The 18,597-nt window shown below is 42.2% G+C and overlaps 1 protein-coding gene across 1 annotated transcript in view; it reads left to right on the top strand.

Moving 5' to 3' along the window:
• The first annotated feature begins 7,402 nt into the window (after positions 1–7,402).
• Positions 7,403–18,597, top strand: part of gfra4a (GDNF family receptor alpha 4a) — a 166,773-nt gene continuing 155,578 nt past the window's right edge. Inside the window, exon 1 of the mRNA XM_078278201.1 lies at positions 7,403–7,593. Within this exon, the coding sequence (XP_078134327.1) occupies positions 7,551–7,593 (43 nt within the window). The 5' untranslated portion in view covers positions 7,403–7,550. The remainder of the gene's footprint in view (positions 7,594–18,597) is intronic.

Genomic DNA, 18,597 nt, shown 5'->3' with positions numbered 1-18,597 from the left:
GCTGTGGATGAAGTACACACTGTGATACACTGGTAAGTGCGAATGAGGTTTAACCATGTATCAGCTAATTTAAATAGCTCACGTTACTGTATTGTGTGAACAGTTAACATCATTTAATATTGTACGTGGCCTTTTCTTTTTCGGAGTGCAAATGTTCCGCCAAAACAAGTTCCTTCCTGAAACTGTTTTGAAGATACACCGTCTTTGCGTCCAGAGCTTAGTGCCACCCAAGACGATTGTGATTGGTTGCAAACAACCCAGATCATTTTTTTTTCTCCTATCCCAGTATGTATCTGTGGTGTAGCCAGACCTTACTCCACAGCGCTGTGGAGGTAGAGATCTGGCAATGTGAGACTACACATTGCCAACAAAGAGGGGAGAGGGATAGCTGCAGGAAGACATCTCACTCTACTTAAATTCTGGCGTTTCTGTTTTTTTGCTTATTGTTGTGATTATGCATTCTGATCAGACTGCACTGTGTGAGAGAGCGAAATAGCGGGAGTGAGGGGGGTGTGTGTGTGTGTGTGTGTGTGTGAGTGAGAGTGAGTGATACTGACTCAGATGGAGAGGGCAGACAATGACAACGGTGATATTCAGTAATACTCATGGCAACTGGGGCCTTAATTTAGACATGCTGCAGTTACCAAGTTCAAGGCTATTTAGTTTCACACAGTGGCAGTCTCTACTTAATCTTTGTACATTTTCCAGATTTGGCTTCTGCACGTGAGCGTCATTTACCTTACTGACATAAAACGCAACCTTTAGGCATGTCTTGGAGGGTGATCGCTGAGGTGCAACTCTTATTTATTTTTGTATTTATCCACATTTATCATGGCTTTGCTGGAGGTGCCATTGTTCTGTACATGTGATACTGTCATATCATTTGCTTTTAGTTTTTCTTGTCTTTTTAGCTCATATAGTGTAACAGATGGTGAGAGAGAAACTTTGTTGTGGGTTTGGTCGTGGGTGGGCGGGGGACTTGTTAAACAAAAGTTGAAATGTACTACCTGTGAGTGCCAAAAAGCAATAAAGAAGTTGTTTTTATTTTAAAAACCTTTTACCAAATCATATTTCAAACCCTGATCTGTAAAGTACAGATGTGTCAAAAAAAAAACGTTGAACTGCTCTTTAAGGCTTTCACAAACATGGCATGACCTATAACTTCCTTCAAATCATTTGATGTGTGTCATGAAAATAACGAGGCTCTCTCTCCCTCTTTTTTTAAATCATAATGAATGGAATAATTAGGTCTGTGAGGCTACTGTCGAATGAATGTCAGCATTAAACCGTTTCTCATCTTGACTTCCTCTCCCCAGATGGCCTCATTGATTTATCCATTTTCGACGCATCCTTGCTGTGCATCTGAAATATGCCGCTGCAAACACATCATGAAAACAGCCCCGAATTGCCAAGGGCATATGGGTCTTTAGTTTTTTATTCCTCACACTTCTTTCTGGACACATCCGTCTCATCACCTGCCCACTGCGATGACCAGATATAATGATAATTACACCACAGGCCTGTGTTGAAAAACGCCTGCACACGGCACAGCCTCATTTGGCAGCCCGTCTTCTCCTTTTTTTCTGCCAGTTTCTGGTTACAGCTCGAGCCTGCAATGAGAGCACAAGCTGATGCTGCAGTCCATTGGTACCACTGCAGGGGAGGCTTCTCATATTCAGCTTCATCTTCAAAGGCTTCTCATTGTTGTTGGAAAGGCTTGATGACATGCCCTGTGCTACGTGTGCAAAGCAGAAATATGTTACCTGTCGTGATCTCTAATCATTGTTTTAGCCAGCGGTCTGAAGCTTACACACCATCCACACTTAAGAATAGACAGTTTCTTTCAAGTGAAATACAAGCCGTGCTTGAATAAGATTGAATGTAAAATACTCCCATCGCAGGTGAAAGTACAGAATGTACATCAAAATGATTATTTAATGTGAAGAATGGCCCCTCAGAGTGCAAAGTCATTGCTTTGTGTATTTGTATGGAACATTTTAATGTTGTACTGTAGCTGTGTAGGTGGTGCTAAATGTAACCCTGCTTTCACGCCAAACCCAGTGCAACATTGCACAGAGCGAGGCCATTATTTTCAATGGAAAGTGCAGCTGTGCCTTCGGAGGCAGCTTTACAAAGTTCCCCCGATTTTGTTTCCTATCTTTGCAGCCAAAGTTAAACTAAAATAAACTGTGACCAGGGCCATTACCAGGGTTTTAGAAATACTTGATCCTCATGAGAACAAGTCCTCCCAATGGTCTCGCTACACACCACCCCCCTTTATTTTTGTTCCATCCATCCATCCATCTTCGTCCGCTTATCCGTTATCGGGTCGCGGGGGTAGCAGCTCCAGCAGGGGACCCCAAACTTCCCTTTCCCGAGCCACATTAACCAACTCTGACTGGGGGATCCCGAGGCGTTCCCAGGCCAGGTTGGAGATATAATCCCTCCACCTAGTCCTGGGTCTTCCCCGAGGCCTCCTCCCAGCTGGACGTGCCTGGAACACCTCCCTAGGGAGGCGCCCAGGGGGCATCCTTACCAGATGCCCCAACCACCTCAACTGACTCCTTTTGACACGAAGGAGCAGCGGATCTTCTCCAAGCTCCTCACGGATGACTGAGCTTCTCACCCTATCTCTAAGGGAGACGCCAGCCATCCTCCTCCCATTTCGGCTGCTTGTACCCTGGATCTTGTTCTTTCTGTCATGACCCAGCCTTCATGACCAAAGGTGAGTGTAGGAACGAAAACTGACCGGTAGATTGAGAGCTTTGCCTTCTGGCTCAGCTCTCTTTTCGTCACAACGGTGCGATAAATTGAATGTAATACCGCCCCCGCTGTGCCGATTCTCCGACCAATCTCCCGTTCCATTGTCCACTCACTCGTGAACAAGACCCCAAGGTACTTGAACTCCTTCACTTGGGGTAAGGACTCATTCCCTACCTAGAGAAGGCACTCCATCAGTTTCCTGCTGAGAACCATGGCCTCAGATTTAAAGGTGAATTATAATAATAAAAATTATAATTTATGAGCTAACTATATGTATGTTTATGTGAGGCTTGCAGAATTAGTGACATCTTTTAAATCACTTCTTGAAACGCATCTTTTTTTTAAAAGCCTTTCGTGCTTCGTTGCTGTCTGCTCAGGTACAAGTACTTTTGAACTTGAAAAGGCAGTGCAGCAAACATTAAGAGTCAGGCAACATTTTCAGTATACAGATTTGATTGTTTACACTTTGCATAGGATTCAATCAGCTGAGACTCGCGCGCCTAAAAACCCTAAGCTTGGACATCAAATGAGACATGCTGAGTTTCAATCTACTCAGATCTCATATCACTGCTCACAAGCGATGCTTCCCCGGCTTTAAAGGCTGTTGTACACGGGAAATGTTTTGTAGCAGTATGGCTTGGCAATATTTTCCACAGCAGGGACAGAATTTGCAAATGGGACAAAATCTGTGTGACGGCCAAGAACGTGCCATAAGTCCAGACCTTCAGTTCTTGCACCACAGGGTTTTATTTCTGCTATAATTCTGCCGAAGGGGAGGAAGGGTAAAGTGTTATGAACTGAACAGAGTACCACAATGAGCTATTTAAAAGCATGTTAAAAAATGGGCTGCTTATTATGGCAGCCACCAACGTGAAATGCAAATAGAGAGTTGATTTTAAATAACAATCGGCTCTAAAGTGGGTTCAAGACCAAGTCAAGACTTAGAGCAAATCTAGTCCTTAAACCATGCATGTCTTCAGGAAACCTGACCTCCAGCTACTGCGATGAGAACACAGAGTCTCTACTTATCAGGAGTGTTAGATCATTATGTGCAGTAGTGCTGAAACAATTAGTGTATTGTCAGAAAAATTGACAATTTTGATGATTGATTAAGCATTTAAGTCATTTATCTGGCATAAGTGACAAACATCCACTGGTTCCAGCTTCTAAAATGTGAGGATATTGCTGATTTTTCTGTAATGAATATCATTGTAAATTAAATATGTTTTGGCATTGGACTGTTGTTCAGGCAAAGGAAACGCTGGATTTGTAGTTGTGCATTAAGGGGTTGTGGTCTAGCTTTGGACAATACACACGTAGCCGATGCAGGCTATGTTTAAAAGATGGAGATACCACTTGGGGACCGCAAGAGCTGTGACTAGACAGCTGTGGCTGCTTGTGTTTTCTCTACAAGATTCAGATACCAATGGGTATTGTTGTGAGTGAACACACCACTAAGGAAGGTTAAGAATGGTTCAGTTTTTCTTTACCTTTCAATTAGACACATCTATCAAAGCCAGGACGTAAACATGCTGATTACACGTCAGTAGTTTGAGTAATAAGACAAAGCGGACCATGTTGTCAGCCAAATTACCTGCCTTATTTTTCCCTTTGCGTCATTGTGCACAGAAGCTCAGGAAAACAGCATGGCAGCTTGTAGAGTGTTACAAACCTAGTATTTACTTGAAATAGAGAAGGGTGATGGAAAAGGTCTTGCTGCATAGGCTCCAATGCTCTCGTGTCCAGTGCTGAATGCTAGCGATGTCGGCTAAACTACTCCTGCTTCCTCCACTGCCACAGTGCGATCGCCACTTTCTATTTCTCTGAACGTGTGCAAATCTGAAGTTTTCACTTGACAATATTTCTCAGAATTGTAGGCAAGGTGCATTGATGAAAAAGCATCAGTACTGATGAAATGGCCAAGGCGAGACAAATCTGAGTGAGTCTGCGAGACAGACAAGTTGAAGATATCAGAAGCACAGTGTGAGAGAGTCAGTGTTGTGCTGCAGCTGGAGCCTTTTGACATTATCATGTAACTGGACCTTCATTTCCCGGGAAGTCTTTATGTACTGCAGCCTTGAAAGATGTTGCAGTGTTTGATTCAGCTCATTTGCTGGTCCATATTGGCTCTTTCTCTCCGTCTTTTCTTCTCTGCCTCTCCCTCTTAATTTCTCTCGCCATGTGTCTCAGCGAGACTGTATCAGCAGGCAGACACGGAAAGGAAAAAAAACAACAGCTCAGGAGCAGGCATTTATTAGAATGCATTAACACCACTTAATCACGGTACGATTTCTCCACTGCTTCATGACCAACCCAGCAGGAGCCTGCCCCACATCCTCTCCTAGCTTATGACATCAGCATCGCAAATATTTTAAGGGCACAGCTTTTTGAGTCACTGAGAGGGATACAGAGTGGGAGCGGAGGCGAAGACACAGGAGAGAAATCCCTGGAAGGATTCGAGCCAAAACAGGCAGAGGGACGTTTGATACAAAGGATAAAGGTTAGAAATCAATATGCCTTCTTTTTTGGCAAGCACTGTAATTCAGGGGTGCTGGGAGAAGGTATAGGCTAGGTTATACTTCCTTTCATAACCTTCTGGGTAAACCGCTTTTGGAGACCTGAATAAGGACTAGCAACTATAGCCAGTTTGCCCTTGAGCAAGGCAGTTAACTACCAGATGCTGCTGCTGCTGTGGAGCTGCTCAGTGGATGCGCTGCTGGAACACTGCCAGGGTACAGATCCAAACCTTAGACTTTTACTCCCACTCTGGTGTCATTTTAAAATCGTTGTTTTTTCTTGTTTAATCTTCACTTGGCAAAGACGTTATGAATACACTTGTTTTAACACAAAATGGGACATAAAGACGTCCCATGCATTCATCCCGACTGCCCAAATGAAACTATGTAATTTGGTATGGTCCCATTTCTATTCATAGGAAGGGATTAAAATTTAAGAATGGATTCCAAAACTGTCAGCTAAACTGCTATGAAAGAGCACACTGTGCTGAGAAAATTAGTGTCACCAATCATTTAAGCAATAGCTCACGACAGGCCGTGGTATGTTGGGATTTTATCACTGCTCCGCTTCGCGTCGGGCCAAACAACACTGCCCCTCAGCTGGTATACTGTATATAAATCATCGGTATACTCTACTCTAGGAATCACTTTTACATACTATGACAAGATGCCCTAGTTATGATACTGACAGTGTACGTGTGTTGTGATCAGGAGGTAATTAAAGGTGGGCTTCAGGCTAAAGACATGTCGGTGCAAGTGCAATGAAAGTTCAAAACACAGTCTCGCTGCAGTACTGTATCTTTCCTCTCAACCTTTCTACTGTCTCAGTATGAGCAAATCCTAAAGGAAGTACACGGCCCACTCTCCTCAGGAAAAAAGAAAACAGAAGTTTGTAAGTGTTTAAGATTGTGCAGCTTATTCTTCAGAAACAGACTATGGTCATTTCCATGTTTCAGTGAGTGTCAGCCTTTTTTACATACTGCACAAACAGTCTTTTGGATGAAAGCGTCCCTGAGATGCTGTAAAAACTTAAAAAAATAAGCTGGAACAGACAAAACAACTCCCAACAGAGAAACCGCTCAAAAATGTATTTCTCATCCAGTGTGAGTTTAACGACTTGAAAATAATTCAGGCTTTGACTCGAAAATAAAATAAAAGCAACCGTAAAAGCTGTCACTATGCACAATTTAAATATTCTCCATGATGAGTGCTGCTTCCAATGATTTTGGATGTATGGCAAACACATTTCTTATAGACAAAAATAGTACAGCTTGTCTAGAACGTCAATCAGGCCCGTTGTCCCCAAAACCCAGATCAAAATAGCTTATTCTTTGTTCTGTTTTGGGAGGAGAGCAGTTTGAGCACATTAGACAGCAGGTAGCCTCAAACAGACCATGCTGGCTGCAAGATGGTCTCTTCATTTTTACCTTTAAGAGGCACAGACACAGAGAGTCAGCCTGGCTCTGTGTTTACTGTGCTGCTACTGCTGCTGTAGGGCCTCCAACATATTTTCTCAACTTCCTTGGAATCAATAATTCTCATGCAAGTCGACTGGTAGTTTCTCTCTTTTTTTGGAGGGGGGGGGCTAACCTACTTTGAGAGAAGTGTGGATATGGTCTAGCCACCCATACAGATATGCAGCATTTTACGTAGGTTTATTGTTTCCATTTAATGGCAGTATGAAATAGCCTATCGATTTAACTTGTCCTATTTCAACTTTGGCCAAGATTGGATTTTTAAACGAGCTGGGTTGGGTGCCGCCTGGGAGCAGAGGATCACAGGCACGGTGTGACTCGCAGGTCGGAGTGCGCAAAGCAACGCGCCCCCGTGATTCATCCGCAGATTCCAGACGGTGCGCAGGTGGAGGCGAGGCGAAGAGGAGAGGAAGCAGCCGCTCAGGACGGACGGATGAAACGAGCAGGGATGTTCAATACGCGCAAGATTTATTCCATCTAAAGGAACACACTGTTTTTTTTCCCCTCCACCGCTATAGATGTGGAACCACTGTCTTGTTTTGGCGCAGCTGTAACCCATTTCTCCTCCATGACAAAAGTTTGACTGTTAAAAAATGATGCTCTGCTCCGCTCCTGTTTTTTCATGCATTGCTGTGGATTCCGGCGCAAGTGGCCAGTCATCACTTGAGAAACAGCTGCGATTCTTTCGGTCTTAATTTGCGGTGCCAATTTCAGCAAACAGAGGGCTTTTATTCTCGCTCATCATCGCTCGACCGGGATTGCATCCATTTGAATTATTGTCGCACTCCGTTCCATAATGGACTTCCTCGGACTGTACTTCTTACAGCTGGCTCTTATCGGTAAGTTGAACACTTAGAATGTAATTCAGTATAGTTGAACTTGTGCAAAAATGAATACGTTGTTCTGCGGGTGGTCGCTGCAGCTCCAATTAGACCAGTTTTCAGTCTGATCATCATGTGTTCTCTAACCAGTCCTTATTAGCTTGCTCTGATTTTGGTCAAAGTTGCATGATGATATATTTATTTTCCTGCAAGATCAGCACGTTGTGTTAATATGAAGGGATGCCCAGCAGGGTCCCGGACAGAGCGGGGATACAGTTTTTTTTTAATTATTTATTATAAAGGACCACACAGACAGACCGCAAAGTATGGTTTGATGGACTAACAGTAGCCTAATGAAGCGGCGGTTTTCTCCACTCAAGAGATGCTTGCATGTCTCTTCTCAGCCTCGTAGAGCCATTGTTGTGTTGCCCTGCAGGCAGCAGCCCCGTACATACCCCCTGTAGCTTATATTCACATGGTGTTCTAACAGCAGACGGATGTGAGAATAGATCACTGAAAAAAAGAGAGCCTCAAAACTGTTTTTGCCCTTGCTGCTGGTCCCCAGTTTGATGGCGAAAATGCCAATGCAGACGTGTGTGCGCGCGCGCACGCACGCACGCACAAGAAGCATACTGTAGAACTGCCCAAAGTAGTGTGTGCGGTGCAGGATCACACTCTGAATTCATGACACTTGTGCCAGCTGGTGCAAGCCATTTCTAATGTCACTGCTGTTTTCTGCTGGTCTCATTTAAAATCCATGTGTGGTACAAGCTCGAGACTTTTTCGGATTCTGCTGTACTCTGTTCTGCAAAACTCCCCCCACCATGGAGAGAGAAAGAACCTTCCTGCAGAGCGAACGTGGGCTGGAAACAAGACGTACAGATAGAGGGATTTGAATAGCCTGTGAGATTTATAGCCTTGATGGTGACAGCTCCAAATCTCAGACTCCATTTCCTTTTGCTACAGCTGGGATTTTTCAGTGTGCCACTCACGAGGCACACTGAAAGCAGCCTTGCATGCTGGAAGTACACTGGAAATTCTCAGGCTCCCAGACAAGACGTTCCACCACCTTGAACCCTGAGCACACACACACACACACTCCTGTCCGACACACTTCCCCTAAAGGAAGGGATGCTATTATGCCCCGCTGTCTTCCCTCACATTTCACACTATATGTAAAACGTGTGTCACTCTGCTGTGCTGTCACTCAAGACATGAGCTGGGTGGGTAAGTAAAAGTAGGATGTGAGGAGGGTGGGGTGGGGGGCAGTCAGTCCTAGTCTTTTCTCTGCAGATATTCTCACCTTGTCAAAGAGATGTGTCAAAATGGCAGAGAGGGCCTCGTGATCCCATCCAACAGCCACACAGGGAGGCAGACACAGAGGGGAGAAGGGGGAAGCAGCATCAGTTCCTTCAGCAGCATCAGTTCCTTCAGCAGCTTCTGCCGAAGTGTCCTTGAGCACGCTTACCAACAGCACTTCCTCCTAGGTATTTGTGTGTAGACTGGTTTAGCTATACATTGGAGGACCAACACTTGGCAGCCCACTGCCTTATGAGGACCTTTTGGTTTAAGAGGATGTATAGGCTATTCATCCTCCAAACAATGCTTTAAACATGCCCGTGGTGTCCGGGGCTGCAATTATATCCGTCCTGTCTAATTAATGTCTCTTTCTGATGAAACAAGGTTGAGTTATAAGAAGTAGATGTATGCAAGAATAACGTGCTGTGTTTTTGCATTTTGTTAACTTGCGGAGGTTAACTCATGCACTGAAAAAAGAAAGGGGGGGGAAAAAAACAAGCCTCTTTTTACTTCAGATTGAAATTAGCATATTTACTGCTCAGTTTTGTGATGCTTCAGTGATTATCTGCCTGCACCGCTCTGAACAGTTTGCAATCATTACTGTAATTAGTTGACCAGGTTTATCTGCATATTATTCTTCTCTAAGTGGTAGGCAGCAAATGAACACAGCCTACCTCGCCATTTGCGACATGGCGGAGGGTTTGTACTGTTTTAATATTGGAAACAGTGTTATATCCACGAAGGTAATTGGCCTGCAAGAAGTAATGATCATAAACATAAATGACCCACTACTCGAGGATGGTATGCATGTTTTCCCCAACCTGACTTTGTGGAGATTGGCTCGTCACAGGGGCAGCAGTCATGGAGGGAAGGTGTGAACAAGTTGAGGATACATTAAACTGCAGGGGCCTTTCACAAATGCAAACTGGTGCGGCTGTAGATGAGATTCATCATGGTGGGGAGCCAGTAGAACATCCTATAAAGAGGCCCAGCAGACTGAAAATGGCATTCACTGTTGGATTTTGTATCAGCCTGTTTTGGCAAACAGATTATTATGTGTAATTTGCTTCTAAATGGTAACTGATGTGGCCGGGTTGGCTCAGTGGTAGAGCAGGTGCACATGTACTGAGAGGTTTATGCCTCGACGCAGAGATCCAGGTGTTGGAATCCGACCTGTGATGATTTCCTGCATGTCTTCCCCCTCTCTCTCCCCTTTCTCACCTAGCTGTCCTGTCAAAAATTAAAGGCCGAAAAGCCCAAAACATAATCTTTAAATGGTAACTGACAGGGCACTGTGATCAATTATGAAATTAATAATTACTTGTTAAATTGTGAAAAGAAATGTTCAAAGAGCAACATTTCATTTTGACAATGACATTATTGGATGTGATTAGTTTTTCCTACAATTAGTCATGACTAATGATAAAAAGCAAAACAAACAAATGATGATGACTCAAACTAAAGGCCAAATGTGATACAAATATCTTGATTATTAACACTAGTCATGGTTTGGTTGTTGATGATGTCAGGAAAGTGTTTCAAATCACTCATTAGAACTCAAGAGTCATTTTCATTTTATATTTTGAGGACTCCAGACCAAAGTTACTTAGTTGAGACTACAGCACTGAGAGTAAGCTGACTAGGTCATTATTTACTGATTAACATTTCAGTCCAGTTGAATCGATTTTTTCAAGTGGTCCTTCCGCACTTGGCTTTGTTATTCACTGCAGTAGAATGATCTCATCTTTAGAAGAAAAGAATAGCTTTACAAAGTCTTTACTTTGTTACAATGACTGAATTCCTGAATTTTGTTTTTCATGCAGTTGTTTTTTCTCGTGGTCAGTTTGTGCTAACTTTCCTTAACGTTCTTGTGATGGGTGATCTCTTATATTGTCATGTGAGTGTACCTTGTGACATCAACACGACTTTGTTGCACTGGGAAGACTAATAGCATTGAAAGCTATAGTGTGTGGTGTCTGTCACACCCATGTAGAATTCTAAGTAATGACAACAACACTGTCGGTGCATCCACATGACGCAAGACTTCAGTGATCACGCACCACCCCCATACCTTCTCCATGCAGTTGCTAACACAGAGGATTTAGAAACATGATGGACTCTTAAGAAGAGGTAATAATCTTGTTATTTTTATGTCCTCTTCGTCTCCAAAGCTGAACGCTGCTGTTTCCTTTCTCAGCGGTGACGTGCGAAAGTCGCCTGACAAAACCATTTTGTATACATCACCATACTGAGAAATGCAGAGAGAGTTTTGTGGAGCTGATAGTCCTTCCAGAAAAATCCAGAGTTTTTTTGTGATTGTGTCGTTTTCTTAAAAAATGCGATGGAATCTGCGGGATATTTATGCAATTTTATGCAATGAAATTGCGGGAACTTGCAAAAACTGCGGTTTCATAATGGCTTCATCGCGGGGTTACGTCACTTCATATCGTTCCCATGGCAACAGGGGAAAATGGCTGCTCTTGTGTGAAGTAAACGCAACATTTTTCAACTTTCTGCTAAAATATGACTTTTTTGCAGCGAAAATGCGGGGATTATGAAATCCTAATTTCGCGGAAATCGGCAATTTATGCGGCGAAAGAACGGCGTATTTGAAAAAATGCGGCCCCGCATAAATATGCGGACTTTGGCTGATTTGCATTGAATTATGCGATCGCATAATCACATTTTTCTGGAGGGACTGGATAGTCTTAATTAGCTTCGTATCAACTCATTTGGCAATGGCATTGAATGTAACGGACGTTCATTAATATAAAATAGTTGCGCACTAAAGCTTTAAAGCAACACTAAAGCACTTTTCCCACTTCGGTCCCCCTACAGGTTGGAAGCGGAATTGTCCATTACAGCTGTCATAATGTCTTATGTCCCATTCGAACTACAGATCCGCTACCCAATCTGGCAAACTTGCATAATGTAATGTAATGGACAATTCCGCTTCCAACCTGTAGGGGGACCGAAGTGGAAAAAGTGCTTTAGTGTTGCTTTAAGGATTTTCATTTGAGGAAGAAGTTCTTAAAAAGTCTAATATGTGGTTTTATTGCATTCTAGTGAATTTAGGCTTCTGACAGTGTCTAGCTGCCTCCTCTGAAATGGGTTTCTGTCTGTATGGTTATTGGATATCAGTGCCAGATGATGGGTCTGGACTTAAGAAGCAAAGCTTTACTCTGATGCTGGGGGATTCGCCCTGATCCTTATTACAATACTGACCTATTTGAGTGGATCGGGTATCGACCGTGACGCGATATATATATATATATATATATATATATATATATATATATATATATATATATATATATATATGTCGTTGAGAAATCTCAGATTTGATTGTAGTTTTTGCAAGTTCAACATGGATTATAGGTCGACAGTTGAATGAACGAGTACTTATGTCCTTTCGATTTCTTACAGGTTGAGTCGTTGTTGCCCATAACACGCTAGCATTCTGCTAATGGATGCTGATTGGTCAGTGAAGGACTGATTACGACCGGAGATCCCGCTTGACGGCATCCAAAGCAGAACCAGAATGTCAGAGTAAATATTTCGGCGTGGTCTTTAAAACATTAGCAAACCTCTTTCTAGCATGTGTATTAACAGGGAGAGCCTAACCTGTCAGCTATGTTGTATTAACAGGGAGAGCCTAACCTGTCAGCTGTGTTGTATTAACAGGGAGAGTCTAACCTGTCAGCTGTGTTGTATTAACAGGGAGAGTCTAACCTGTCAGCTGTGTTGTATTAACAGGGAGAGTCTAACCTGTCAGCTGTGTTGTATTAACAGGGAGAGTCTAACCTGTCAGCTGTGTTGTATTAACAGGGAGAGTCTAACCTGTCAGCTGTGTTGTATTAACAGGGAGAGTCTAACCTGTCAGCTGTGTTGTATTAACAGAGAGAGTCTAACCTGTCAGCTGTGTTGTCGATGCTTCGAGAGAACAAAGGAAGCGACTCAGAGCTTGCCGTAAAGCAGTATCTCTGGCCGTATATGTGTATGACGTCATTGACATTTTAAAAGGCTTTTTCGAACAAAAAAGCCACTTTAAAATAATCTAACACCCAGCAGTGTGTATTTTCTTAGCCTCCCCTTTCGAATGCAACATTCAAATTACTAGACAAAAAATGGTATCCTGAGAAAAGTGAATTTTGACGGTTATAGCTCCATAGAGTCCCATTCATTCTGCACTGGCCTGTGAGCGCCCCCTATACTGAATTCTGGTGGAACTGCAACCAGTTCAGAAGCCGGAAGTATCGAGAGAGTGGAACTTCTTCCCTTATTAGAAACTCTTTGGCACAACCTTTTATCTTCTTGGATGTTTTTAAATCTCAGAACTTCAAGGGCAAGAGGGAAGAATTCCTGTTCTCAACTGAGCCATAAACCATCTCTGACTCCTCGATAAATGCGCTGTTACATAAAGTTCAGGACCATAATAATGTTTAATTTGAATATAAGTTTGTAGTTTTGGTTTTGACAAAATGTCTTTTGACCAGTTTTCTTCAAATCTTACAAGTAACTTACTTCTGCTTGTGTTCTGCTGTAGGTTAAATCAGTACGATATATATGTTATGCAATTGGACTTCTTTTCATTAGTCCACGGAGAATTTTGTGCTTTGGCCCAGAGCAACACCTTTTTATTAGTCCTGTTATCTAACATATTAAGCAAATGATTCCACAGCCTTATCATTTCACATTTTCTTATTATTGAACCAGGGATCCAACCCAAATCACCTTGACAGCCAAAATAGGAGCAAACTTATGAACTCCTAAAAAAAGCGAACATCCCTGTTCTGAACAGAGTCTACTGTTTTAGATCCTTTAAAACCCCAAATCCCAGACACATAAGTTGATATGGGGGAAACGCATGCATCTTCAAGTTGTAAGTAAGTAGAGTACCCAAGGTCTTTACATACTTTAAGTTTTTTAACAACAGATCCCTACATGTGCTGTAAAATAAAACAAAAATGGAGCTAAAAGAGGCAAAAAAGTTCTGTAAAAAAAGTTTTATGTGGATTTATTTCTATTAAGATGAGCCCATAGTCATTTGAATCAGTATGAATTATTGTCTTTTGAGTACAGTAACTTTGGGGATATAATTATATATTTGAGAGTTTCACAGGACAGATAGTACAGTGCATAGGGACAGTGATAGACACTCAAGTAGCTTCCTAATTAAAAACCCCACACAAATTCAGACACACACACACACACACACCGAGAAAGGCCTCCCGTGTATCCAAACCCAAGTCCTTCTGTTGCTCTCAGCAGTTATTCAGCCTCATCACTGTGCTTTGTATGGGAATGAATAATTTGCTTTGGTAACCTTGAATTGTGACAGATAATATTATGGGTTTTTGCAAGTATGTGCTTTAAGCATTTATTCTGACAAATCTGAATCCCACCCACTCACCACCACCCCCTAACACATGTATAATTCATACTCAACCTTCACTCACAACGGGGCCTGAAAGCTGGTGCAGCGTTGCATAGTTTCTTGAATTCTCTTAGAGTGGATACTTCTCTGTGCCTCTAAGTTGCTCTGACAGACAGAAGGGAGAGAATAGTGTCGGAGAATTACAGGAGCAAACATAGCGGGAAGAGGAGGATGTGAATGCGAATAAGCCGCGTGTGACAGCGAGAGAGGGGATTTACTTTTTCCATGAGGCTGGAGCTGTCGCTGGGCATCTACCGGAGAGGAGATATGTATCCTCTGTAGCACGTCTCAGTTGCTCTTTAGGTCCCCGGTGCGTCGGCTCAGTTTGGAGCCTCAGATTTACTGTGCGGTCCTTTTGAATTTCATTCATGCTTTGCTGTTTGTTGTTCATACCGAGCACCTGTTGCTCCACATCCCAAAAGTAGAGATGGCTCGGCCCAATCTACACCCAGGATCTTCACATTTTGCAGATATCGTTCTCTGCACTCAATCCATCTTGTGAGATTGATTTATTGATTTCATTTGTCAACTGTCTCCTCACTGAGATAATGCCTAGGCTAAAAAGTTTTTAGTAACACTGTCTTTCTGACTGTCATAATGACTTAACAAAAGAGTTGAAACTACTTGACATTTATAGCTGGTTGTTCTCTGCTGTCGTGCTGGTTTTATCTCTGCCAGGACAAGTAATACTGTACGTAAGAAGAGCAGATGGAAGCAATTACAGGCCATCAACAGTGGAGAAAAGAGCAAAATGGAGTTGGAAGTTGGAGATAAACATTCTCTGGAATAGAGGAATCAAACTGCAGCACTGCTGCTGGTAGGGAGGATTTTGTGGGGTGAAACCAGAATGATGTACTTCTTATTATGTTAAAACCCTGTCATTTCCACTGGCTTTTGTTGAGGGACGATTATGCCACAGAGACAATTACACTGCCCCTGCCTTTCTGAAAGGATATGGCATTTACTGCCACTGTATTCCATAGCCAGACGTTGAACTTTGTAATGAAAAGGCTGCAAAATGGTCCAGGCTGATTGTGTGAGAGCCTAAAAGGCTGCAATTAATCAGTAGAAAAAAGTTTTGTGCGTAGTTGTAGAGTTGCAGCATAGAGTTGGTTTGGCAGTGGTAATGAAACAAGTTAGCAAGGCTTCAAGGACCTTCATCAGGTGTTCGCAGTACTTAAAGCCTCTAAGTGTGTCTGTCACTGTGTATTTAAGTATATGGAACGTTCAGTGACTCATTGAGACTAATGTGGACCATTATCCAGAGCCATACAATAGCGGCTCTTATTACTCCACCATTTTATTTTACTGAGAGAGATGCTGGGGGTGGCAATCATATTCTCATTGGCATATATGAAACTGACATAAAGGAAATCGCTGGTAATCACGAGGCCTCGGCTTCCATTGACATGATCTTATGCTGCACCCTCATACTCCAACCATCTGACTGTCACAGGTCTGTCTGAGCCGCAGTCTCTTGTAATGAAAGTTATTCATATTTTCTTTTTTTTTTTGTGACTTTAACAACAAGGATTAAATTTTGAGTCAAATATACACACAGCTTTAACAAAACACCATGTGCCTATAGACAAATGTCAAGGTTTTTCTGTCGCTAAGAGATATGCCCTCAGGTGTACAGTGAAGTGTATTTTCTACCTATGTTCCAATATGTATTCCATAGGTGCGTCTTAATTACATACTGCGTACTAATTGCAAAAATACTCTACGACTAAAGATAGCATGCTGTGCCAATGGTATGAAACGTTTGTTTCTGAGAGAGAAACTGGTCTCAAACTAAGTTAATTTTCTCCTGATGTGTCCGTCTAACAATTGCCATTTTAGTGTCAGAATGTTCTGGAGATATGTGGTCTGTGATGAATGGGTCCGATATTTACTTTGGTGACTATGGGGCGAAAGAATCGCTCATAATCTGTGTTCACGTTCACTTCTCCCACTGGAATCAATACACCTGCCGCTAGTCTCCTAAAGAGGTATGGCAGGGACGGAAATTATTCTAAGTTGGGGGTGTCTCGGTTCTAAAGCGTCTCTGCTAATTGTTTGCAGTACTGTGCAAGAAATGAACATCACTCGTTTGTACTAACAAGAAATTATGCAATATGATACAATGTGTGAAATAATGATACTATGTGATCTATCAGACTGTGACTTTACTGTTAGTTTTCTGGTGTGTTCCTGAAGATGTTTCACCCCCATTCATAATTAGTTGGACTTTTTTTGCAGCTTTGAGAAGCTCCTCTATTTTCCTGTATGCACACTCAAAAATCAAGCGTTTTTAGTTTGTATCCTGACTGTTTTGAGTACACTGTACTTCATTTTGTCGCTTTTTCCGGTGTGAACACACTAAAGACTCAGAGCATGCTCAGAAGTAGTGTGTAGAATTGGGACATTGAATTGGGATGACAAATATGCAGCTATCATTTAACATTTGCCATCTTTGTTTCCCTAACCCAGATGGGAAAGCTGGCATGAAGACTATGTGATTTTATTTTGGTAGAATGTTTGAAGTGGTTATATATTTGAGGACTAGAATTGACTAGAACTTGTATTCTGTCTGTCTACAGTTTGTCTTCTGAAGCCAGTTACTAGGGGTGCACGATTCAGAAAATGTCAAGTTTCAATTCAAAATCGATTCTCGATTCAAAAACGATTCACAGTATGTAAATGTAGGTACTTTCCCCATGTGATTGCAGTAGACATACAATTTAAAAAAAAAAAAATATGAATCTATTTTTGGAATTCTATGAATCGATTTTGAATTGGTAGAGCTTGAATCACGATACGAATGTGAATTGATTTTTTTGCACACCCCTACTAGTTACCCTAAAAATGTCCAGTAAGCCCAATTTAACCAGCAAGAGTTTTCTACTGGCTCGTGTTACTTGTTTGCTTGTGCCTCTCGACTTTATTATTGCAGACATTGACTGGGTAGACTCATCTGTCAATTAGCCAAGAAATGCCTAGTCATGGCGTGTTATGTTAGAAAATGGCCAGCTCAAAATGTCTTTCAAGAGTAGACAGAAAACAGCCTGGAAATGTGTATGTGGTCCTAAAATAGACTGCTTCTTAGAACTTGACAGAAAAGCAATTTTTGTTTGGGCTCAGAACCGCCTTGTAAAAAAGGTTTTAAAAAAAAGAACCTGTTTTACTGTACGCCAGACACATTACTATTGTTGCTGCAGGATTGTCTTTGAGGATTATGAATGTGTTCAAATATGTAAACAACTACAGCTTTTTCTGACTTTCTGTTTATTTTAATGAAAAGAGACTCAAAGGTATTCTTCAATGCAAAAGCCAAAAGATTATTATATTACATGAGAGGAACAAACTGGAGCCAAGGGCTATGCATGTCTGCCTGCCACAGCTCACATTCAGGCTAGGTCATATTAAAGGAGTAGCTCCTCCACCTTCCGCTAGGGCTGCACCATATGAGGAAAATATGTGATAACTTTGTTGAATATCGCGATATTAGTTGCAATAAATAAACATTTTTCGTTATTAAAGTGTACTCAGTTCTGCCTTTCTGCTGCCTTCAGTATTCTGCTAAAATTAAACATTGCTCGTTTAATTTTAAACAAACGAAAGGAAATCATTTCAAACATTCTTTTATTGAACAAATTCAACATTGAATTGAACGTAAAAGGCAATGCTCAAAACGAATGACAGTTACATTTTACAGTGTAGTTTTCTACCGATTCTACCGACTCTCTTTCAACTAACTCAAAAAATCTCTAACTGTATCTCGCAATAGAAACGATTTACTGTGCAGCCCTACTGCCGGCTTACTTTTCCTTGACAACTGAGATCCTCGTCCAGAGCAGGAGTCAAATTGAGATCCATCCTGCAGCCTCTTCTGCAGAAGCTCCGGGATCTGGGGAGCTAATTGGTTTCTGATCAGAGCTGCAGTTTCTGCGGTGACGTTCGGCTCAGCCTGTTGAGATAGAAACAGAGGAAGAATGTGAAATTGGGACTCAGGAATCAGGTTCAGTGCCAGGCTGTCATCTGACTAAGCCAACGGGAGGTGGAGAAGGATGGGGATGTGTAGAACGGGCCAAATCATAGCAGGCGATCCACACAGTCTCAGATATGTGCCAGATAACATTTATGAGGGCTAATGAATGAGTTTGCACCTCAACACTCTTACATGGTTTCTGTTCATAGTCTGTCACGGGCTGCTCAGCTGATAATATCTTTGGGTCTTACATGTTCCACGTCCTCACCCAGGCAGACGGAAAAACAGGCGAACAGAAGAAAAAGAACAAGACAAA

The sequence above is a fragment of the Sander vitreus genome, chromosome 20 (assembly GCF_031162955.1).
Source record: "Sander vitreus isolate 19-12246 chromosome 20, sanVit1, whole genome shotgun sequence".
Taxonomy (NCBI): domain Eukaryota; kingdom Metazoa; phylum Chordata; class Actinopteri; order Perciformes; family Percidae; genus Sander; species Sander vitreus.
The sequence above is the reverse complement of the archived record's forward strand: the minus strand, read 5'-3'. Positions and strand labels throughout refer to the sequence as shown.